Source organism: Erpetoichthys calabaricus, chromosome 2 (genome assembly GCF_900747795.2).
Source record: "Erpetoichthys calabaricus chromosome 2, fErpCal1.3, whole genome shotgun sequence".
NCBI classification, from domain to species: Eukaryota; Metazoa; Chordata; class Cladistia; order Polypteriformes; family Polypteridae; genus Erpetoichthys; species Erpetoichthys calabaricus.
In genome coordinates this window covers 284014246-284039826 of record NC_041395.2, presented here as the reverse complement: position 1 = coordinate 284039826, position 25581 = coordinate 284014246, and the positions used below count along the sequence as shown (strand labels likewise).

The 25581-nt window shown below is 39.2% G+C and overlaps 1 protein-coding gene across 1 annotated transcript in view; it reads right to left on the bottom strand.

The window, feature by feature from the left end:
* The window catches only part of LOC114647125 (golgin subfamily A member 7B), a 157774-nt gene that overhangs the window by 18138 nt on the left and 114055 nt on the right, over window positions 1-25581 (bottom strand). Inside the window, exon 4 of the mRNA XM_051922952.1 lies at window positions 5854-5912. Within this exon, the coding sequence (XP_051778912.1) occupies window positions 5854-5912 (59 nt within the window). The remainder of the gene's footprint in view (window positions 1-5853; window positions 5913-25581) is intronic.

Sequence of the window (25581 nt, the reverse complement as noted above, 5' to 3'; positions counted from 1 at the left end):
TTATATGCCTCATTTCCACAGAGGTGCCTTTAAAGAAGTATTTTTCTAGGATTTCAGTAACACTTTCAACACATACACACGCACACAGAAACATACACAAATTCATATGTGGTGATATGAATGATTTTATAAGCAAGCACAGAATGATCTGATCAAACCACACCTAAATAAACACATATTTCAAAAGAATTAACAACATTTTGCCATCTTCTCAGTGCCAAACACAGCTTGCTAGCACAGTGTTTACAAGTTGAAGCTGCCAAGATGCATTTAGGCAAAGGAGGATCAGACTGTATATTGCACATACTTATTTAACAGAATGAGACAAGTTTTACTCCCTGAATTAGTGAGTCTCTCGTGCATTGAAAAAGAAGAACTCTGACTTCTGTTGTGGAAATGGTAACACCTTCACTTACTGGATAAAGCCATTACAGTCTAAAAATATTGTACGCATCTAGTGCCATATTTTCCCTTCTTTCTGTTTTTCACAGTAGCCACTATGCTAACTTATAATCAATTTGCTTCAAACCGTTCACCTTACATAAATGAGGTCCATGAATATTTGATGTGTCCCTATTGATAGACTGAGCCTGAGACAATACATTTAATATAGCATAGTAAAAGGGCAGAATCTATCCCAGCAGCAATGCGTACAAAGCAGAACTAACTTTAGAAAGACCACAAATGCATCATAGGGCTCACTCACAGGCTCAACTATATTCACACTCAGGAATTTAGGTTAGCTAAGTAAATTAATATACATGATTTATAAAAAAACACAACAGATACAGGAAGAACATACAAACTCCACATGGAGAGCCATCATTCACACAATTCACAAGACACAATTCATACACTATCATTCATAGCATAAAAACCACTGGTGTTTAATTCATGAGACAACAGAACTATTAAGCAGTAGCTAAACACAGAAAATTCTCAAACCAGTTGTGACCCATAGTAGGTATTGAAGCACAAGAAAACCCCAGACACAACTCCACAGACACAAGTCCCAGTTCAATTAAAAGGTTTATTTTATCCAATACCTTACAAAAGGCTTCTCAATACCATTTGCACAACCACAATTCTTTTTCTTTCTTTCTTTCTTTCTTCTCCTCCTCCACTCCTCCCAGGTGAGCTTTGTCCATCCTTCTCACCCAGCTCCAACTTGTCTGAATAAGGTTGTGTAGCTTCTTTTATCTTTGACCCGGGAACACTTCCAGTGCTAGAGCATAGCCTGCTGAAAGCCCTTCTGGGTCAAATGAAAATCCCTGAAAGTATGGATTACTAAGCCTGCCGACTGCCCCTAGCGGCCCTCAGAGAACCCAACAGGGCTGCCCCCGGGGACTACAGATTCCAGCATGTCCTGTGGATGTCCATATAGGAATCCTAACCCAGGGATGTAGCATATCAGGGAAGCCACTGGTCCAAACAGATTGTCTCCCCCTGTCATTCCAATGCACTGGCCTCCTGGTCAGGTGAAGAACTTTGGTCCATCTCATATTCACTCTGAGGTTACCAACTCCTGCCAACCTCTTGGAAAAACCAGGAAACAGCCTGCCTTTCTTCTTGGCCATTCAGTACAGCTGTCTCCGGATCAGGCAATGAATAATGTACCACCCCAGTCAAGTCACCAGCCCATGTCTGCCGTCCATCACAAAGTTTAATCCAATTCATGTTTGCTGAGAAGAGACAACTCTTGGTGCAAAGGAGTAGCCAGACAAGACAGGTACATCACATACTTCCATAATGGTTAAACTCACTAAGGCCTATTTATCTAACATGCATTTCATGTGTTGGAGGAAAACCAGTAACTGGGGGAAGCTTGCACAGCTATGATGAGAATGTGCAAACTCCACACAGATTATGGCTGGATACAAGGCTTTAACAAAGGAATCCGTATTTGTGAGAAAAAAAAACATTATTGAGCAATCATGAACAGAAAAAAGTCTAAAGATTTAACACCAGAATTCCTGATTATCTTTGATTGCTGGTACAACAAATAATTCTGAGCAGGCATCAGCCACAGCGCTGCTCTTGTGAAAAGAACAGAGATAAATGCCATCAACTCAGAGAGGGAGAGGCATGTTTGTTGTACCACGTGAACGTCACTGAGAGAAAAAAACTGAATAATAAAAAAACAAGTGTTAACTTTTACAAGTAGCCAAAATTTACACCGGGTGTTACAGACTCAAATCAAATGTATGTTTTTATTATATTGTAGAAATAATAATAATAATAACAACTCACTACTCAAAACGCAGAGGTCTCAAACCCGGGACCTTCGAGTTATAAGGCAACAGTTCTTACACCTGCACCATTCAAGAATACGTGTAAACTTCCTGTCGATTGACATTTGCTCTTGAGTGTTTAACTCATTGACAGCCATTTGTAAATCGAATGCTTTTTTTTTCTTTGGTTATATTCGTGAATAAAAGCTCACATGTGTATTTGATATTTGGACTAAAGTCTTCACACATGCACTTCTCGCCATTATTAGTATAACATGGAAAAAGTTCTGTTTTAGGTATGTGTTCACCATTTCTTGTATTTCTCACATTTCCTTTCATCCTACATTTACCCAGATCTTTATAGACACGGAACACACATGAAATGCATATATTCCAAATAACGATATATTGTATCATTTACCCAATACAACCTCAGGCACCTCACATGCAGATAAGGGACCTTGAGCTGGGAGAACTTTTTGCCTGCGAGCTGAACTCCATCAAGGCGGTGGATGGGATAGCAGGCTGCCTGCTGCTTATGCTGATCGACACATTTACAAAACAAAAGACGCTGATGTAGAGGTGCAAAGGGATTTAAGGTGGGCTGGGATTACGAGTTTTTTTGTAGGCTTCAGGAATTCTAGTGTTAAATGAATATTAACTTAATTAAGTCATGACATGAGCCCACATGACATATTGAGAGACATGCTGTTTATGTAGATGAGAAACATGTCTCTGAAATGTTATCATCTTGTAGACTTTAATAATTGCCTAAATACACATTCCATACACATATCAAAATAGGTGACAAAAGGACAAAATACACCAATACTACAGAAAAGTGCAGCTTAAGATTTAAGAATGGCATTAAAGGGCTATGGGCAACTTTCTTGTCTGTGTCCAGTTGTGCTCTTCCAAAGGAAAGATCCAAAGGCTCAATGGCTGTTAATACCAGTAAGAAAACGCTCAGATGTTGAACTACTACGGCACACAGGTAGATATCAAGTCTCAGCTGCTCTTTTTATCATCATCTCCTGACTGTTTTTTGAAGAATTAGTCCAATAAATGATTCAGTTGCCCCAGATAGCCCTTCTCTTTGCCTCTCTCTGTAATCAGAACATTATGGTGAGCTCTTTGTTTAATAAAAGGTCTAGTACTTGACTTTCAGTTCTACTTAGTTTTTAATGTTTTCTTCACATTTCAAAAGGGCCTTGTCTTGAAAGTTAAAAATTATTCTTGTATTGTGTCTGCAATATCTACTTTTCTTAGTAAACACTAAAATACATTTTATACATTATATACCATAAATGCAAGCCAAATACATATGTGAATATGCAGGGCCGGCAGGCAGATGTGAGCGCTTCAGGCTACGTGTTTAAGTGGCAGTGGGCTGCATGGCAAGGAATGGGAGCACTCTGCTTCAAGAAAACTGCAGAGTTTTAAAGGGAAAAAATAAAAAGCACAATCCTACACTGACATGAAGACCGGCAAAGCACAGATCTAAGTGATATTAAATAGTGTGAGGGAGGAAAGCAGAAAGAGAGCAATTGCTGTAATTGGCAGTGTTCACAGCATGAGTCTTATTTTCATTTTTTTTGTTTGTTGTTTTGTGCGGTGTTTTCCACGGCCTGTGACAACAGGAAAGAGTAATGACACTCGTTAATTATGTTTTCAATAATGTGCCTATTGTTGGGCTCAACCTTTTATTTTGGTGGTTGATATGCTATCAGAAATCACATAAAATATATAAATGTCTACATAGCCATTTTAGCACGAATCATAGTGAATTGTTATTAATTGATTTTATTTTCTATGCCCCATGGTTGCAAAGGCTTTGGATAACAGCGTCTTCCATCTAATGTAGTCTGAAGCTGCTGCTATTATCTGTTGGCATTATAAGCACCTGACAGAGGAACAGACATTCGAGGGGAGTTGGTAGAGGCATAATCTAAGTATGGGGGGCATCATTAATCAAGAGTTAACCAAAACTCCAAGGTTAAATTGAAAAAAATGGAATTACAGTTAAAATGAACATTGCAAAGCTCTTATGCTGGTTTGTTTGCTCCTAATAATAATAGTCTTTCTAATCTTATTTTTAGAAGAAATATCAGAGGCTTGAATACTAGATGTTGTGAGTTACCATTTTTCATCAGGTCTACTTATTCCCTTGTGCAATGAATGCCATTAGTACAGAATTTTGCAACCCCATCCCTTTCCTGCTTTGGATATGTCAGGATATTCTGACTCTCAAGTGAGTTTATAATGACTCCTGCTCCAGACTTTCCAATTGTTGAGGTGTAGCCACAATGTCTCACTGTCTCTTTTTTGTCTATTTACAGCTTAGGGCTGTTCCAAAGGTGAGCAGTGTAGCACTCTCTTCTCCATAGCCTTCTCATCCTCTCTATAATGTCTTCTGATCTATTTCCCCTACTTTGAAGTCTGTGGCAGGTCTGCACATGTCTCTTTCTAATGCATTCTACCATTCAGGCAGTACAGTCTTTCATGTGTTTCCCGTATTACATGGAAATCAGTTTGTAAAAATACTACTTTTCCTCTAAGAATAGATAGTATGTATACTATCTATATCTTACCTCCATAAGTGTTAGGCCTTGGCCGTAGGTCCTAACTGCCATCTATATATCATGAATGTTCCGAGTACATTTTTGCACAGGTTGTCAGAATTAATGCTTTCTGGTCTATCATCTACTTTCGTAATATACCTCTAAAGGCTCAAATATCCTTTCTCTGAGAGTTCTTTTCTGTACTTCTTACTGTTACCCAACAAAGGTGAATCTCTTTAGGTGTAATTACTGCACAGGCTGCATTAGCCTTTTGCTGAAAATGCCCCAATTCTCTTTCTTGTAATTTATGAAAATCTTCTTTTTATAATTAAACTTTACTTGAACTTTCTGCAGCACTGATCGATGGGTCATTCCTTCAATACAGAAAGGTGGAAGTCAGTAATTAAGCTAGTCCAGAGCAAGATGGCAGGCATTTCCATTGGTGACCTTCTTCTTCACGTATGGCCTTTTCTTTTCCGCTTTCCTTTTTCTTCATGGAGCCAGTGAATATGTGACTTCCTTTTCTCTGAGCAGCCTAGACAGTCTGTTTTCATTTTTTTTCCTTACAGACACATAATGGGTGAGTGGATGTTTATATTTTTTATGAGTTTTAATTCTATAATTGCCAAGAATGATTGTGTTTTCCTGGATCTAACTTTGTACAGTACTTGATATGTGATTGGTAATAAAAAGTTAATCATAAAAAATTTAATAAATCAACAGTGCCTAAAACAAATGATAAATAATATAAACAGAAAGAAAAATCATGTTCAAAAATTCTAGAATTGGAAAAAACACCCCAGACAATGCCAGAATATGGATTCATTACAACTGGAATGTGACAAGAAAGCTCATATTTCCCATTTCCTGCACACTAGTTATAGAACTTGCCTAATTGAAACTTAATGCTATTACCTTTTAATATCTCTTGCCACCATAGTATTTTACAGAAAATGTGTCATTACACAATTGTATCAACCGAGAATTACAACATGCAAAAGACTTTGCAGAAGAAGATCTGAAAAGTAGGCAGGGTGGAGTTGTTGATGTGTGTCACTCACCTTAACCTGTGCTCGGCATGGAAAAACAGTAATGCATCTTGTTCTTGTATGAAGCTTGTCTGCCAAATTAAAAAAAAAAAAAAATAATACTAATACAGCAATAATGAAAGAAAATGCAGCACTAGAGAACTGGCTGCTTCTGTTTCCAGAGGCTGAACAGATGCCCAGGCTAGTAAAATTTGAACTGGCTTTCTGTTTCCATAAATACCTTGGACCATCTTGCTCTTTTCCACTTACTCAGTGGTTCCTTTGGAATTCAGATCTCTTTATTTAGGCCATCATGGCCAGGAAGAAGAAAGGGAGGAAGCAAAGAAGGAACAGAAAAAGTCTATTTTACCACTTTTGTTTTAATCCCTCCTCAAACTGGCAAGTAAATAAGTGACCAGGGTAACAGGGCTAACCCCCATGTGGTTCTCTTTCAAAGTGGTAACACGAGATCCTTTGATTTGTTAATTATTTTGCCATACTTCCAAGATTATGCATCTTTATGTCTCTCTGGGCTGTTTTTTGCCTTGCGTTTTATGTCAAAAACTTGATTTTGGACTCATGGTCAGGGCTTTCTGTCATCTTAAATAAATCTCACCTACTGTGCCAACAAGTGTGAATAAAACAAATTCTTACATGCAGAAAGACTGAAAAAAAGCATGAAGGGATATGATGAGTTGTGCAGATTTTGATGATTTTTAAAAATTCTTCAGTGGCTGCTCATAAGCACTCAAGTGATCTTGCCACATTATGTGTTTAAATTTATTCAGTGATCTACCAATCCATCCATGATTTGGTGGCAGGGTTTATTTATTCATCATAACTAATGTTTCATGAAACTGAACTTCTCGCATTTTGATTCAGCTTTGCAATATTATTTGAAGTTTTGCCAATAAAAAGTAGCATCTTCCTAAGAATTAGTCTGTTCAGCTCCAGTAGAAACCCCCCCAAAAGTTCCCAAAGGAGAGCCACCATTCCAGTAGTAACTGTAAGAGATTCAAATATCATTTTTATTTTCTTATCTCAAGTACCTTTTAAAGACCATGCTCCTTTCAAATGTCCTTTGAGTCTATCAATGCAGACAACACTTTTTCTTATTGGTTTATGTTTAGCTTTGATGGCTTTTCCTGCAGTGCAGTGGACACAATACCACTTGATACTCTAAATGCCATACCCCAATGCTATTACAGAGTTTGACCGTTTGTTCAATTCCTTCCTGTCGTTTTTACAATATAACATATACACCAACTAGACATGTAAGCTCCTTTACCAAAGCTCCTTAATCAAAATCTAGCTGATGGGGTCCTGCATTCAGTCCCTGCAGCACCAAGCACATAACAGGAATTAACCTAGAACGGAGCAGCAGTCCATCAAAGGACACATTTGTGCACCCACCTATACTCACATATGCTGGGCCAATTTAGTGCCATCGATTGACATAACTTTTAAATATGAGAGGATAATTGAAGTACCAGAAGAAAACAAAACATGCAGAGATCTACAGAACACGCAAACTCCACATGGTCAGTGGCTCAGATTCAGATCTTTCCCCTTGGAGAAGTGAGGCAGCACTGCTAACCGCCATACGTCACAGATGTACATCGTGAAAAAAAATATTGTCTTAGATGTGTCAGTGGTGCTGCTTTGATCTGATTTGATTTCCAGTCTCCTCTCAGGAGTTTTCTTCATATGTATTTAAGACTCATAAAGGTGTTTCTTTTTTCTCAGAATAAATGTGGAGCTGCACAGCTTTGTCCTCTCATTCTGTAGTGTTACCTTGAGCTCATTGCTTCCTTATATTTTAGCTCTTCCTAAGTGATCTGATTATTTGTGCAGATGTACATTTATAACATGTTTTCATCATTATCTAAAGTTTTAAATATTCAGAAGTTGCTTATAAAAGGTTAATAAAGCTACAGAAAGCATTTTGTGGCATTTAGAGCATCTAATTAATGAAAGAGTTACGTTCATGGAGTGCTGAAGAGACCGGCTGGAATAAAAATCTGCTGACACCGTAGCCCTTCAAGACCACAGCTGTGCACCTCTGCTCTAATTATTTGCTCCTTTGCACATTTGTGATGTTTTGCAGCTGAATTAGAAATTCTTTTGAGATACAATGGCAACTTAACAAACTTGACAAACTTGCTCAGTCCACTTCAGGGTCCCGGTGGGCTTAAGTCTATAACAGCGGCATTAAGTGCAATATGGGAACTGCCCCCCACATATCCTACTGATATTCAGTCCAGTAACTAACTAAGTAACTATATTTGTCTGCCTCATATGTTCATTGGAGAATGTTGCTTCATTTCCTCCCACATCTAATAATAGCCACATTGACATGGTGTGGGTTTGTTGGGAGGCTAAAATGCACTGCCATCAAAGGAAGAGTTGTTCCTTACTTTGTGTTGAAAGCTGCTTAGAGATGCTAAGGCACACTCTAAACCTATAATAGAAGAACAATACAGTACATGATGACATATTCATTTCAAAACTTACATGGGTTAATTGTTATATTATATATTTTTTAACTATACTGTACAACAATTTTACTATATTCTATGCATACATAGAATATAGTAAAATTGTGGCAAAATATTTTTAAGAAAGACTCATGTAAAGTTGGAAAGTGTCATGATTAGTATAACTGAGCTCCAAGCTCCAGGATAAGCTCCAGCTTAATCACTTCACATCTGGTTAAATATTCCTCCAGGTGCTTCAGTTTTCTTTCCATATTATTAATGGTTTGATGCCTTTATCCAATGTAACTTAAAACATTTAAGATTAAATCGGTTACATTTTTATTTGTTTTTCCAATTTGAATTACAACATTTTTTCATGGTCAACAACAAGAATTTATTTCTTATATAAACCAAAAATACACAAGGAATGCTTCAGTGGGCTTTATCAGGCTATGTTTTTTGACAGGCCCCCAGCCTCAACTCTTTAAAAAGACAAGAAGAAACTCCCAAAAAACCCTGCAAGAAGAACGGAAATGAAAGAAATTTTGGGAAGAGCAATTCAGAGAGAAATACCCTTCTAGGTAGGTTGGGTGTGCAATGGGTGTCAAAAAATGTGGTAAATACAACACACAAAACAGAACACAAGTAATCCTCTTCACAGAGCTAGATTGCCAACTCTCAAGGCGAAACGCAATAGATTATACCACTCGCTATATACAGAACCATCACATATGAGGATACAGCTTTGTTAAAATACATCTAAAACAAATTAGAAGTTAATTAACATAAATGAAAAACAACAGTATTTCTACATCAGTTAATTGTAGAATAATGGTCACATTGTAGAAATTAAGTCAGAGACAAACCAGACACAGAGTCCTTTAAAACTCGGCCAACTAGCCACCTCCCCACTGTTGACCATCCTACAGCTGAGTCAGTGCTGGGCCCTTCTACCTGGTGATTCCAGCACTCCTTTATCTGAGATGACATTTCAATAGGTAGGAAGATAATTTAGCAGTACAGAAGTGGCATCAACAGTTTATAAATATTGTATTACTTATATTTTACTACTAATGACTAACAAAGAGATGCAATATGCACAGTTAATCAGCAGCTCTAGTCAGGGTATGCTAAACTGAAGTAGTAAGTCTTCTTAGTTTTGTAATGTGTGCTTTAACAGACATGCTAGTGACAAAGATAACCCCAGTTTGCAGGCTGATTCAGCAAAACTAATTGTGAGTTAAATAATGCCAAAGTATAGTTGCTATCAGCATCATTCCCTTGTGATGACAGGTCCATGTCGATGTGCAATTTTTAAATAAATAATTGCGTCCTGGGAAGTGCAGGCTCCAACTGGGTGCGGGTGTGTGCGAGAGTCACTTCCCTCTGGGTTTGATTGGGATGCTTGGCTGATCATGGGAATGCAAGTGGATCAGTCAGGTGCCTCATTCACACCTTGGAGTAGGCAAAGTATCACACCTTTGCCCAATCAGGCAGGGTAACAAGTAGCCTCCATGGCATACTGTGGATGTTAGAAAACAAAAATGAAAGACTGAAAAAAAAGACACAGAGGTTAAAGCAATGGAAAGAAGTACAGGAATGGAGGAGCCATTGTGACAGAGGGGAAGCAGGCCGACAGGAAAGTGACCCAGGGAAGGAGAGTGTAGCTGATGCTCAAAAAGGGGCTGAAGGTTGCTCCAAATCACTTCAGGAGGACTCCTGGGCAATGCCAGGATGTGGCAGCGGGAGTCAGAAGGAGTAAAGCTCAGTGTGGCGCCCTGTACTTGCTGTTGGACTAGCAATAGTGGCCCGAGCGGGATCAAAGAGTTGTCTGTACCTGCGGAATCCGAAGCCAGGGAGGCATTGGATTTTAGAAAGTTCACCACGGCTTATGGTTTTAAAAATAATATGTTTGCCCTTGGGGCTTCCATATTTTATGGAAATGTTTATTTGGACTTTTAACCTCCATTGGACACTCACTGGTTTTATGGATTATTTATTGAGACAACTTGAATCACTGCACTAATTGCACTTTGCTTTTCTGGTTTGATTAACATAAAAGCACTGACAATTTTTGCACCAACCCCTTGCTGAATGTTTGTGTCCTCTTTTTCCCAGCTCATCTCGGTACATGAAAATCAATGGTTATGGGTTGAAGAGGTTCAATGATGCGACAAGGGGGCGTAGAGCCAACCTGGACCATCACATCCCTCCAATAATTAACATTTGTTTTATCTGTGTTCAAAGACAAGTAGTTCTCCTCCATCCACTTCTTTATCTCACTAACACAGCTAATTAAAGACAACATCAAGGGAATGTCATTTGGCCTAAAATAAAATGTAACTGGGTGTCATCTGCATATGAATGAAAATTAACATTATGTTTTCTAATAATAATTCCCAATGGAAGCATGTAAAGTGAAAACAGTAAAGGTCACATTATTGTGCCCTTATTAACTTCTGTGCATAATGATAATGTATATACTGTGGTGGTCGGCTGACTGTGCCCAGTCGCGACACCTGGATGGACCAGGAGAGGGACTGTGCCTCCCCAGGACCACGAGAGGGCAGCCGGCCTGACTGGTTTGGGGGCGCTCAGATGGTTGTGGAGCCCCGGACATTAGCGCTTCTGCCACACCTAGAAGTGCTGGAGGAAGGACTACCGAGGTCACCTGGAGTGCTTCCGGGTGGACATAAAAGGGCCCGCCTCCCTCCAGTCGGCAGCTGCAGTCGGTAGGAAGAAGACAGAGCTCGGTGGAGAGGAATGGAGGCAGTGAAGGACTGAAGAGGGCCCTAGACAAGGGTGTGGAGTGCAGGGGGGCCGTGTTTCTATGTGTGGACATTGTAAATAGTTGGGCGAATAAACATGTACTTTTATAGACATGCAGGTGTCTGTCTGTATGTGTCCGGGGCTGGCTTTCACAATACATAAACTTCTGTGTATAACCACACAGAAGTGGGATTTGAACCCACAACCTCAGGGCTTGTAGTTTAAAGTCTTAGGCACTACAGCACACTGTCTGCCTATTCATATCCCAAATATGCGCAGGGAAAGTCTATCACAACCATTAAATTACTTTGTGCCATACAGGTAAGAGCAGGTACGGTATGTGGGTGAGTGTGGCATGCAGTAGACTGGCTCTCTGTTAAGGGCTAGTTTATCTTGGGAATTGCTATTTGTACTTTGCTCCTTATCAATTTGCAAAGGAACAAGGTTTGTTAGAGCAATGCCAATACCCAAGTGTGCCCTTTTTTTCCTCCCCTCCTTGCATCTTGTGAATATTGCCTACAACACACTAAGCATGCAAAAAGGGATAGTTCAGCAGGTAATTCCTGACAGTTCATAACTTGCCTTGAATGATGTTTGGTTAGGCATGAAGATATCATTGTTCTGAATCACCTAAGTAGGTATCGTTTAAAAAATGGGCAAAAAACATTTGGTGTTGAATGTGAAATGGTGGCACTTTGGTTAGTGCCGCCTCTTCACAAATCCAATGTTCAAACCTTGGCCCATGGATGGAGCTTGTACATTTTTTTGTGTTTTTTTTTTAAATTTTATTGTAATCATTCATACAAATAGATCAAGTTTTACAAAAAAAATTTTTTGTGTTTCATGACCACATCTCAGTATTACATTGGGTGTATTACATTGATTGGCACCTTGTGCCTGGTGGAACTTAAGGCTCTGTACCAGTATGTAACAATAAAGGTAATGAATGAATCAGAGAAACATCCGTAGTTTGCAGTTTAACAGTTGTTCATCTTTAGGGTTCCCATCAAAACATTTGCAGTTAATGATTTTTGTGGCGCCTCCACTATGTGATATTAGCTGGGCCCTTTAGGGTTTCTCTTGTTCTTGACACCACACCCAAGTTGTCTTTCCAGGTATAACATTCACCTTAAATCCTCTTTAAATTTAGCTTCTGATATCATAGTAGTGAATTGTAGTTTTTAATAGCAAGGTGTGCCAGGGTAGTATGAGGTGCAAAGAATGTGGCATTGCCTGCATTTGTTGTGATGGTATGCAAACTGGAGGTGGTCCAAACTATCTGAAATATTCTCAAAGCATTTCATTACAATGAGAGAGAGAGCACCAGCAGGCTGTTACCATTGAGACAGTCCTCTTTTGTTTTCTTTGGCATAGGGATAATTCAACAGCATATATTCTTTCTGCAGATTACCTAAAAATGAAACTTTTTACCTTGAAAAGAGCAATTAGTAGCACTTTTCTATCAGTTTTGAATAATATTTAATTATGTTTGTAGGATTCCTGATTGTAAGCTTTGGCTGCAGCACCTTCAGCACCTCTTCTTCCATCAATGTACATGCATAAATGTCAGGTAGCATGATGGTTATTACTGTTACCTCACAGTGCTTAAGTTCAAATCCCATCTTGATTGTTGCTTTTCTAGATTTTGCACTTCCAAGTCCCAAAAACTGGGTTGGGTTGAATGTCTAGTGACCCTGTGATGGGTTGCTGTCTCAACAAGAGCTGGAAGCACCTAATGCTGCTGGGATATAGCAGTAAGTGAATGGATGGATTTGTTTTTAATGTGAAAGCATCAAGCATACAAATACATCTAATGAGGTAATTTATTTGGGTCAGGATAGCCTAAATGGAAATTGATGATAATTACTAGGTATGCTGAACTTTACTACTTCTATAGAAAGGGAAATGATAGTCTGCTAGCTTGCCATTTTCATTCTGCCAAACAATAAAACCTTCCTGTCATGATTGAGTTCTTTGTCGTCAGGACTTAATTATTTATATACATTTTTTATGTCAATAAATGTATCCCTGGTACCATTTTGCAATATTTGGTTTCCTGGTTGTGATGAGGTTGGTAATAGTGGCTACACCAAGTGACATTAGGGGTCATTGGGTGTAAAGTTTGCTTTCTGAGATCACTTATTTGTCCAAGATTGCAGATTTCTTAAACAATAATAAAAGTTATGTTCAAAATTCATCTGTGTTTTCTGGTTTCTCTGAGTTCTTTCATTTACTGCAGTTTGATTTTAAGTTGAATGCCATTTTAGAATTTGATACTCTAGATTTTGATATTTTGTCCTCCTTTGGATATGATTATTGCTTTGTTTTAACTCCCGTTTATCTCCCAGTTCTTCCATTTGTCCTTATTGTAAACTTTGAGGTGTAATTCCGACATCTGTGTCAATCTTTTACATTGTTCAATGTCAAATTGTCAAAGAATGTCATCTTTGACATTCACAAGATACAAGACACAAGCGGAGTGCTTGATCTTCAGTCTGTCACGATGCGGGTTCGCTCGATGCTTCTGGGAGCCCTTGAACCCGACACTGTCAGTAATGTTACTGATGAGCTCGGCAGTGAGGTACAACAATGGAGCAAGGGGATGGTGCAAAAGTGCAAAGTGATTTTATTTAAAACAACAACAAAACAGTATCCAAATTAAATAAAGTGCAGTGCTTCGAATCATTAAATAAATAATCAATAAAATAGGTGCAGAGTGGAGGTTAAAATAACACTAGAAAAAAAACAATCCTTTTAAAACAATGACAAGGTTAAAACAACACTGGAAGCAGTCCTTTAAAATAAAGCCCGGAGTCTTCTGTTTACCTGGCGGCTCTCCTGGTTCTCCCATCGGGCTTTGTAACAGGAGAGTCGCCATACCTGCAGCTGACCTTCTTTCCACATAACTGATCTGGTGGCCTTCCGATCCCTGGCTTCGCTTACGCTCCCCCAGACCGAGACTTAGGTTCCCCAAAGGCCAGGACGCTCACAATGGGGAATCCCTCACCCAAGCCTCCCTACTCCCGCTGCCTTCTCGGCCTTACACGGCCAGCTGTCCTTCATCACCGGTCACTCTAGCTCCTTGTTCCATCAGCTGGAGCGACTGCTTCCTTCTGACCCACCGAGTGTCGGCCAAACACCCCTGCTAGGGCTCACTGTCCAGCTGCCTGCCTGCCTGCGAGCGCTCACACCGGCTCTCTCTCCTCTTCACTGCTTCCTGCTCTCCTGCAACCTCCGGCTCTTTTCTTTCTTTCCTTTTGATTTTTTTTCCCCCCTAGCCGCCTCACGTTTCTATGTATGAAGAGGACGTGGCAGCTGTGGCAATCAGCAGCCCCCGGGAACAATTACGGATGCGGACGGTTTCTCACCTGTGCACTTCGGTGAGAAACGCCCCCATCACGAATTCCCCAGGAATCGCTTCAGCCACACAACCACGCCCGCTCGCTAAGCCGCGAGTGCAGCAATTATTTATTTAAAACTGGCCTCTTGACACGAGCTGTGGACCCGCTACACCACACAGTCACGTCATCAAATCACACTGGGGCTCCATCCCAAGCATTTGGTTTGTTTTATTTTCACTAATAGTTATCTTTATTTATGTAAATTATTTAGCTAGATGATATTTGAGTTTAATATTTTTAAATTTCTTTAAGAACTCAATTAATTTTCTATTGTCTTCTTTTTACTAATCATATGTGTAACAGTTTTTCTTTTGTTAATTATGTTATGTATTGCTTCATTGTTTCATCTCTGATGTTAGCCCCAGGGGTTTTATAATTACTCACTAAAATTGAAAAAGACTGGGAAAGTGGAGAAAAAAACCTAAGCACTCAAAGAACCTAAATAATTAACAAGATTAAAGCTCTTTTAATTCAAAACAAAAGATTCAAAAGGCAAAATGAAAGGAACAAGGATTGAACTAATGATATATTTCAAAAAGGTACAATAATAAGTCAATATCAAATAACAAGTAAAAAAAAACCAAAAGAACAGAATTAAAGCTCAAAAATATCAAAACAAGAATCAAAAAATAATGAAGCTTGTCCAAAATCACAAATCCAAAACATAAAGTCAAAAATGTGAAAAACCAGACGAGCAAACAAAAAAATGGTCAAAAGACCTTTAAAACATTTAAGCCAAAACACATGATGCATAATTTTAAAAAGGAATGCAAAAATACAATGAAGCTAACAATAACTAATCTCACCCTGTCAAATGAATGGCAAATGCAGATTTTTAAAGCCCTCAGTTGCTGTATCTTGGCCTACGTGCAGTACCTGAGTGCAAATACTTAATCAGGTTTCTCACCAAGGGACATAATTATATCAGTGACATTCATGGAACATAACATTAAAGTAATACAAAACTCCAGACAAAATCGATTCATCAAAATGAAACTAAACCATAGCATTAAAAGGATTAGAAACTAAAGACAGAGAAAACCAAAAGGCGCACTCCATAGTAGAACATAAGAGAAGGGGCTCCATAACCTAGGGCTGCCCTGTTTAAGGACAATCTACTAAGCACCGTCTATGCACAGGGGCTTCAATTTTATTCCTCTCTGTCTGTGGTTTGGCTCCGTTCCACTCTTCTGAGTTCAGTCCAGTCCTCCATTTGTGAATTTATATATATGTTTATTTTAGATTTTATTTGGGCTCCTACTTTAGTTTCAGAAGTTTCTATTTAGGGTCCACTAGCACCCCTCTTAATAATTTGGAAAATGTGTCATTATAGAGACATACCAATTTAATATTTTGAAATAGTATTTGACTTCTTTCTCTAATTTTCTGAGAATTTTTTTGTACTGCCAGTGGATAATTTAGCAGAGTTTGATTAATTACACACATGGGAGACGAGAGAATCAGCCTTTTTTGCAGGCAAAAGTCTGAAATTCAGGTAATCAATTAAAACAAACATGAAAGCCCAAAACACTAGTCAAAAATTAAGGTCAAAAGAAAGCTGAGCTGGAATGCCAAAGATCAATAAAATACATTCCAAGTGTGTGATTGTTGATACTTAACATGAAAAAAGGTTTGTTTAGTGTTTGTTTACTGTTTGTTTAGTACCTTAGACAGCATCAACCTGCTGATATCATGCAACACAATTCAGGCTGACATAAATAAGCAGCAGAACTGTTAGCAATAGTAAATAAATGCAAGATGATGTTGCTGGTAGTAATTAAGACTGGTAACACAAACATTATCAAAGCGGCAATAACAATATTAACCAACTGCACACCTTTGAAAAACACAAAAACTAATACATAAATTATTTCCCTGAAAGTTGAATTCCCAAAAACCATAAAAGTTCTGTCTTTGGTTTCTGGTATTATTGCTCTTTCAACCTTATAAAGAATTCCATTCCCTAATATTGCTGTTTAAGTGCAGTTTAGTTCCCTTCGTGTTTGTTAAGTTTCTTCTTTGTTTCGTTACTTAGGTTTTTCTTTTTGTTACAGCCTTCATTTGGCAATCTGCCTGGAATGCACTCAGGTACTAAGGAGGTAATGAATTAAATAAATGTAATTATTAAATTATTGTAGTCAAGAGTTTTGAAGAGATTCATGGTATTTTTCCCTCTGCCCTGCCTCCCAACCATAACAGATACTGGAATGATTTTATATGGATCTGAATACAAGCAAACAGGCTACTGAAAGAAAGGAAGAACATATTGTAGCTGGAAATACGAAGTATCTGCCATGTAGAGTAATAATAAACGACCCAAAAATTATATCTATACTGCATTTTTTTTATATCCACCTCCCTCCCTCATTCATTGGTTAAGAATCCTGTTTTCAATTCAAAAGCACACTATTATGGGAATGTGTCTTTTTCCTGTTTATCTTGTACACTGTGTTTTCTAGAAGTATTAATATTTTAGCAAAAAAGCATGTATTTTGCACAATTTGAACATATGAATGGATAACAGACGTGGATTATGCAAGACAGGTTATGTGAGTATTTTGTTTCCATTTCCCCATGGACGTTTTTCACACTGTTTGCCATTGTCCAGTGTTGGCCACGATTGGGTCCCATTCAATCAGCGTCTTTGTTAAGTACTTTCTCCACTAAAACATGAGATTAAAATTTATTGACTGGGTTGGGTAGCACTTAGAATACAAAGCATTTAGCGTGCAACTTGAGTTACGATGGGGTTTGTGCAACTCAGTAAAATAAACATCAATTTTACTCTTCTGTAACATGGCAATACATTTGCTATCTCAAATAGAATTATTAAATGACATTACACACCTGCTCAACAATAACCATAAATAACGTAGCCGCTATCACAACACCAAATTCAAAATGGAGCCATTCTTAAATACATAACAGAAAGATTAAAAAATGCACCAAATTAATTTTAAATGTAATAAAATCAATTATTCACAACAATAGGAGTAAAGATCTAAATTGCAGAAGGCACAGCTGAATCAGTAAAGTAAATGAAAGAGGTTGGAAATTTACATTATGAGGAGGGAGCATATGTAGATTTTTTTTAAAATATCTCTCTAGAAAAGTAACATCTTAATAATGTACCAGGCTATGTAGCACTTTGGGCATTGAGACGTTTAGAAGATAAAGTGTCAGTCCCAGGTGTACGAAAGGCAGAAACAGAGCTGGCATCAGGGCAGGGCGAGGAGTGAGGTGTCAGCCAACCAGTAGCCGGAGGGTTTCTATTAGTACTGTATGTAAGGATTGAGTTTGGCTCTGCACCAAGCCACTTTCTTCGTCTGCAGTTTATCTCTTACTGTCTAGTGCTAATTCTGCTGCCTTTATGTGACAAGAAGGGAAAAGAAGTAAAAGAGAATATCTAACTAGAAATCTTCACTCCACAAATGTGCCTTTGGAAAATATTGTGTTGTAAGTGCTTCTTGTTTTACTGTTTTGTTGACCTTTGTACCTGCTTTTTCAGTTCTGTCACTGTTTGTTTATTTATTTATTTATTTTCTGCTAGTCCTTTGTTTTGACAACCTGCCTGTCACTGGATGACTTTTAGGACAAGGTTTTTGTTTTTTATTCCTTTTACTTACGTGCTTAATATTCTTGTCCCCTAACTCATCCTGACGTACATTCCCAGCTGGACTTGCACTGCTGGTTGTGTGTGACAGGACCTCTGTCTGCTCTTTAGCCTTGTAGAGCAGATGTGATGCTATGGAGGGTATGGTAGCAATGCCAAGGCGATTACCAGTGAAGGTGCAGTCCAGTGGTGCTCAGCATGACACTGAGTTACATGAAATAGCTGTGCTTTTTTTAGTTTCTCTTTCAAAGGCTTAGTACACATACAAGGTAAAGTCAATGCAGTGTTCACCTTTCATAGATGGCATAATACTTCAGTAACTTCAAACCTGATTGATCAGTTCAAGATAGTGGAGAGGGGATGAGTAGATCGTGGAGAGAGGATGCTTAGGTTGGGTATAAAGTGAGACATATTGTAGCCCAGGACACCAGTCCATCACAGGACAGCTTCACTCGCACAATCACATTGACTTACACTGAGCCAGTTTAGAGTCACCAGTTCACCACTTCTTCATGGGTTTGGGATGTGGAAGGGAAAACTGCAGTATCTGAAGTCATAGGGAAAAAAGTACAAACTTCAAATGGGTAGCATCTAAGGTTGGATTTGAACCCAGGGCTCAGCAGCAAAAAAGACTGGATAACACTGATTTTATAAGGGAAAGAAAGAAAGAAAGAAAGAAAGAAAGAAAGAAAGAAAGAAAGAAAGAAAGAAAGAAAGTCAAAATAATGACGCTTAACAAAGCACAAGGTGGACATGTTATGTTACAAAAGGAGAAATATGATTTATTTTTAGCATGCAATTGTCACAGAAGGATGCATAGCATTTATAAATGTCACTGAATAATAAGGCTCAAAACTTAATTCCAAACCAGTTTATGATTTACATCGTGTCAGCAATAGCTCCTTCAGACAGAAGTCACAACATAGTGATCTGTATGAGTGCTTTATTCCTAATTCACCAGAATCTTCAAAGGCCAAAGAGAGGCCAACTGTCTACAAAAAGTGCAATACTTGTGTTAGGCCTAATTATGAAGGTGTTAAGTATACAATGAGGGAGCGTAACACCTACAAAGTGTGCTCTTGTGATGTTAACTTATAATGTGAGATCAGAAATAAATAGAAGCAAAAAGTTTTTTTGCCATCAGGTACAATAATATGCATTACCTTTGCTCTGAACCAATTCTTCTTGTCAACCTTTTTCTTTGTTAAAAAAATAGAGGACATTGTCAAGTGATTACTGTGGTGCTGTCAATGGCTGTGTGGATGAGATCTGTGAGCTTTGATAGTGGCATGTCTTGCGTTGCTGTCTGTTTGTAGTGTGGTGTCATCTGCTGTTACAAAATCAGCCTGTACTATACTGGAGCCTCACTGCTTATACAGTAATGCTTTCTTATAAAGTCCAGCAACTGTTTCAATGTACATGTAGTAACTATTTAATTACATGTGAGTTAAAATGTTGTCCTTTCTTTTTTTTCTATTGTAAGCAAGTTCTTTACATACTCCTATTCAGCTGTCATCCATGGGGATGCAAACTTCATGGTCTAGAACTACTGTAACTTGTGGAAACAAGTATCAGCCTACTGAAATGCAACAGACTGGCAAGATAAGCATTGTTGAGATTGACATCCAACTGATTTTCTGAATGTGTCAATATACTGTATATATCATGTATGTCAGTTTATATACAGGCACACACAAATAGCTTAAAGGCACCCCCTAAGGGTCCCAAATGATATATATATGTATAATTCCACACAGAAAGCTACCTAACCAATTCCTGATTCTGCTTTATTCAATTTTTTGACCAATGGAGACGATGTCTACTTGATATAATTGGACACCAGCACTGGAAGAGACATTAATCCATCTAATTCCACAATAAAATAAATACATATCATCTATTAGTATAATATATTGGAGCTAAATACTGTATAACATAACAGTGTAGCCTGTTACACCTCAGTGACTTAATTCCTCCCACAGATAAGGACCATGCAAGTTGTGTAGAGTACCAGAAGGTTTTCTTTAGCTCAGCTTGTGCTTCTAGACAGTGGCAAAAATATGTGGCTGAAGGTCAAAGTTAAATTTAAAGTCTGGTGATAAAGGGTTAGGGTTAGGTTTAGGGATTATATATTTTTCTTTTCTAAACCATACCATGGTAAAAGAAAGGACATCATTTTGAAATCTTTACTGAAGTTCATGGTTTCATTAGATTTAGACATTGAAATAGCTTTTCAAATAACAATTTCAGTGTTAGGTTTCTACACTGTTGCTGGGCAGACAGGATTTGTGCAGACATCATGTTCCAGCATACTAAGACACTCAATGAGCAATGCGTAATCTCTGCACCATCTTGTGATCAACTGCTAAAGCTGTTTGTCCATGGAAAGTCTTTAGCGCTTCAATCTTCTGTACTGAAAGAGATATTTTGCTGGTGTCTAAAAGTCAAAAGTGAGTTGTATCAATTACAGGAAGACTTTGTTACCCAGTATTTGTACATTGCTACATCAATAGATCCCTTTACAATACATTACAAATCATACTTACAAGTGAATCATAATGAAATGTCATAACAACCCTTTACCCCACACCCTCCATCTTTAGCTGGCTATTTACACCTTAACATTTACAGTTTCCTGGCTTTCCATAATGAAGTTTGCTGCTCCACACCCGTACCCATAGTAAATTGAGTTGCCTTCTCTCAGTTCTGTTCACATTTCTAATTCATACAATACTTAAGTTCAGTAGAACATAGTGCTCTTATTGTCACCCCCACATCCCTTTACTCCAGCAAAGAAAAGGATTTGTCAGAGATTTACAGTACACAATATCATGACAACTCATTTCCATTATAATGCATTCATAGCTGTCTTTTGCTCATGTACAATATACAGTGGCTCTATGGCGGCTCAGGACCCATTTGGTCAGCCCCAGGCTGGGCATCCACCACTATGAAACATGAAAGCATCAAGCACTGGAAACCTTGAGAGTTGGCAAGAGAATGGAATGAGAGTATTAGTGTATTTGTAAGGGCATCTGTTAGCCAGGTTTACACAAAACACTTTACACAGAATCTTCGACACACTGTCAACGTTCAATATGTTAACATACAAAAAGAAAGAAAATGAATGAATAATCAGTGAATTCTTTTAATGGATACATATACTCTGTGAGTGGCAAAAGGTTAATTTAGAGAAAGAAAACAGTGAAATGCAACTCCTTTGTGTTTAAATGGTGAAGCAGCAACATTGGAAAGGTGACTGAACATGACATGTAGGGGTGTGAATGACCAATATTTTTATTTTGCTTTAAACCTGCGAGGATGCTGCCTTCTTGGGGTCCGTTCATGGGAGTTTTGCACCAGGGTTCTTCAATTAACTAAATTTAAAATGGTGTACAATATTCCTTATTTTAATTATCACTATATTTTCTTTTATTCATTTTCTGAACCCACATTCTCCAGTACAGAGTCACAAGGGGATGTAGCCTGTACAGTAACATTAGGACATGATGAAGGTCGACTAGAAGGGTTTGTACATCTTTGAGATTCCTGGCTTTTCAGTTTAATTGTCTAAAACTTCCTATAGACATTCAGAGGCCTGTCCTGTTTGATGCACTAATGGTCTGAAAAAGAAGCAGAAACCTCTAAAATGTCTAAAGTTTTCAATTCTTTTCCCAGTGGTTGTCCCTGTGCTCCTAAGACATTTTGCCTGGACAGGTGAAGCAAAACATGTCAATATACTTATATATACTGTATATGAACAAACACACACATACATGTATATAGTATGCATATTATGTAGTGTATGCAAATTCTCAAAGATGTGCAGGTAAGACAGACAGGAGTTTAAAACTGGCCTAATGTGAATTAAGTGTGCAGGTAAATGACAAGGAAGGCCAACGCAAAGTCTGTTCACCACTGTCTCTAACATCGGACAGGACTCCTTCGGAAAAGCCTGCACCAGTCTATCACTTTGATTCAAAGCAAATGATTTATATCTTGATTAAAAATGTGTCTGCCATTAGTTTTCATTATTGGAACTGTTATTTTCCTATCTTAGATGACGCTCCTCTACTTAGTGGGCATAAAAACTATTCTAAATAGAGATTTATTATAAATGAAAAACTAGGAAATTTGAAATTAAGCTCATTTTCAGTGATCTATTAATATTTTATTTGGCTGATGCCTTTATCCAAGGTGACTTATAACAGTTATGATACAATTGGTTAAATTTTTTTTGGATTTCCAATTGGAGCACAGGCAGGTCAAGTGACTTGCTTATGGTCACACAGTGTCAGTAGCAGGAATTGAACCCACAACCTCACAGTTTGAGGTCCAAAGCCTTAAACACTACACGACACTGCCTGCTATCTATCTACAGTATGCATATATATATATATATATATATACACAGTATATATCAATTTGTAAGTTTGTGTCTTAAAGTTATATAAATGTACATACAGTATATACTATATATACTGTAAACACGTGAGCATCTATATATATAATTCACTAAGGCAAGACAACCATGGAAAGCACGCTGGAAGGGGGCGTGGATTCACTAAGCCGCCGACAAGTAAGACACCCATGGCGCACGCAGGAAGGAGCCACGCCCACCAACTCTAAGACCATTGGATACGACGACAACTCGCAGAGCCACGCCCACCAACTGGGATGGAACAACACAGAAAAAACGGCATCATTTATATTCGTCTGTCGTAGAGGCCACATGCACCTCCGAGCCACGTTGACTGTTCATAGAGGCATGTTTCTCGCGGACGTGAATCGCCATATGCAGCATGTAAAACGGTTTGCGAGGGGTATCCCATGGGATCCTTAAAACAGTCCTTTACAACTGAGGTTAAAACACAATGAAGTAAGCAGTCTTTAAAACCGAGTTTTCGGTTACGACGCACGACCGCGTGCACCATAGCAAACTGTTTTACACGCTACATACAGCAATTCGCATCTGCGACAAACATGCGTCTTCTTAGATGGTCCTGCAGGAACACGGAAGACGTTTCCCTGCCCACCAACCCTCCTTTTTCACCGGCCCGCGTCTACCCTCGCTCTCTAGGCATTCACACTGCCTGCCCATTTGCCCGGACGCAAAAACTCACCGACCACCCAGTTAGTCCCTTTAGTCTGTGCTAGAAGTCCACATGCACGTCTGAGCCACGTTGACTTTTAATTATTTTTTTCGGTATCGACACCCGACCGCATCCACCATGAAAAACCATGCGAAAGGAACAACGAAGCCCCGCCCAGAAACTCTGCCCCTCCTCCCACGTGCTCAGGAACGCACCTCAGACCACTGCCCGCCAACTCAAACAGCTTATCAAACACATACTCACTCGCTTTGGTCTGTGCTGCGGTCTCAAATCCAGCTGTGAGCTACGTTGACTATTCTTTTGCCCTCCATGGCTACCGCTTCAAAAGTATTTCATGGAAATACACGCTATAGAACACTACGACAAACTCAACACAGAACAGAAACACACTGTTGATACTGTTTTACACGCTGCATATAACAATTCCCATCCCCAATGCTTCTTCTTCGATGGTCCTGCAGGAACATGAAAAACCTTTGTGTACAAAACCCTGATTCATACCATCAGAGCTAGGGGAGACATTGCTACAACTGTAGCATCTACAAGAATAGCTGCAACATTATTACCGGGAGGACGAACTGCCCATTCTGTTTTTAAAATACCGTTGAAGCTCACTACTACTTCCACATGCAACATCAAACCTTCCTCACCACATGCTCAACATCTTCTACAATCCAAAGTTATTATATGGGACGAGGCGCCAATGACACACACATACGCATTCCAGGCAGTTGACAGGTTATTACGTGACCTCACGGGTGACACGCAGCCTTTTGGAGGCAAAACAATACTATTGGGTGGAGATTTCCGACAAATTCTCCCAGTCATTATGCGTGGCTCCCGCGCGCTTACTGTCGCCAGTTGCATTAACAAGCACCCTTTGTGGCGTCACATGCATGTTCTTACACTGACAACAAATATGAGAGCTCTTACTGAAGAACAACATTTCTCACAATGTCTCCTTGATGTTGGGGATAGGATAAACGGAACACCTGTGACATTGCCTTCACATTGTTTTCCTTTAATTTCTGATCCCATTCAACAACTGTATGGCGACATCGACTTCTCAACTGTCACTCTGGAACAACTCAGCACACGAGCTATATTAAGCGTCACCAACAAAGACTCGCTATACCTTAATGGAGAAGTGCTAAAACTTATCCCTAACAATGAGGTGACTTTCACGAGCGTGGACTCCATCGTCACAGATAATCCTGCAGATCAACTTTTATTCCCCGAGGAATTTCTTAATAGTCTTACTCCTACTGGCATGCCTCCACATAAACTCAAAATTAAAAATTGATCCGTCATCATGCTTCTCAGAAACCTCCTGCCTGCAAAAGGTCTTTGTAATGGCACTAGACTGTCTGTTAGCACCATTCACCGTAATGTACTGCAGTGTAAAACTATCACATCTGCAACCTCACAAACTGTCCTTATTCCCCGGATATGCCTGACCCCGTCAGATTCAAATTTACCTTTTACTTTTACCCGAAGACAATTTCCTGTTCGATTGGCATTTGCGATGACAATTAATAAGGCACAACGACAAACTTTCAAAAAGATATGCCTATATCTGCCAAAACCAGTCTTCACTCACAGACAATTGTATGTTGCTCTCTCCAGAGTTCCATCTTTCAATTCACTTTCTGTTGTATCCTCAAACTCTCCCTTTTTAGACAACTGTGTCTTTCCAGAAGTGTTCAACCATCAATAAATAATTTTGCGGCGTTTGTTATGCCGCGGGTTCATTATTGTGTTGTATTTTCCTCTCTCCAGAGTTCCATCTTTTCATTCACTTACTGTTGTATTCTCACACCAACCCGTTTTAGACAACCGTGTCTTTCCAGAAGTGTTTACCATTCAATAAATAATTACGCATGACATTGACCGTGTGTCTACCCGACGCAGAGAGGCGTGGGTAAGCCGTTGAACCCCATTCGGGCTGCAAACCATGCAATTCCCTCTAAATGCGACTCATACGCTCCCACTGATTACGTCCCTACCCTTTGTACACCCCCCCCCCCCCCCCCCCCCCCCCCATCCTCGCTACTACCGTAGTCGGGTATCTTGGTAGATTATATATAGAAAAGCACCCAAAACCGCACAGAACAATGAAAAGTCTACGTGAGTCACAGGTGTATCTGGACTGTGCAAAAACGACAACGACTCAAGTGACGAGTTGGACGTGGGCACATGACCAGGCAGTGCATACTGAACAAAACATCAGCACACTAGCATGACAGAGAGACCGGAATGGGCGTCCTTCTCCTCTCCTCCCATTCCTTTCTCCGCGCCTGAGCGCCGTCCACCCCTATCCCTTCGTCTAGGAGTAGAAGCCGCGATGTCGGTCCGCCAGTTTTAAATCACGGACGATTGTGTGTTGG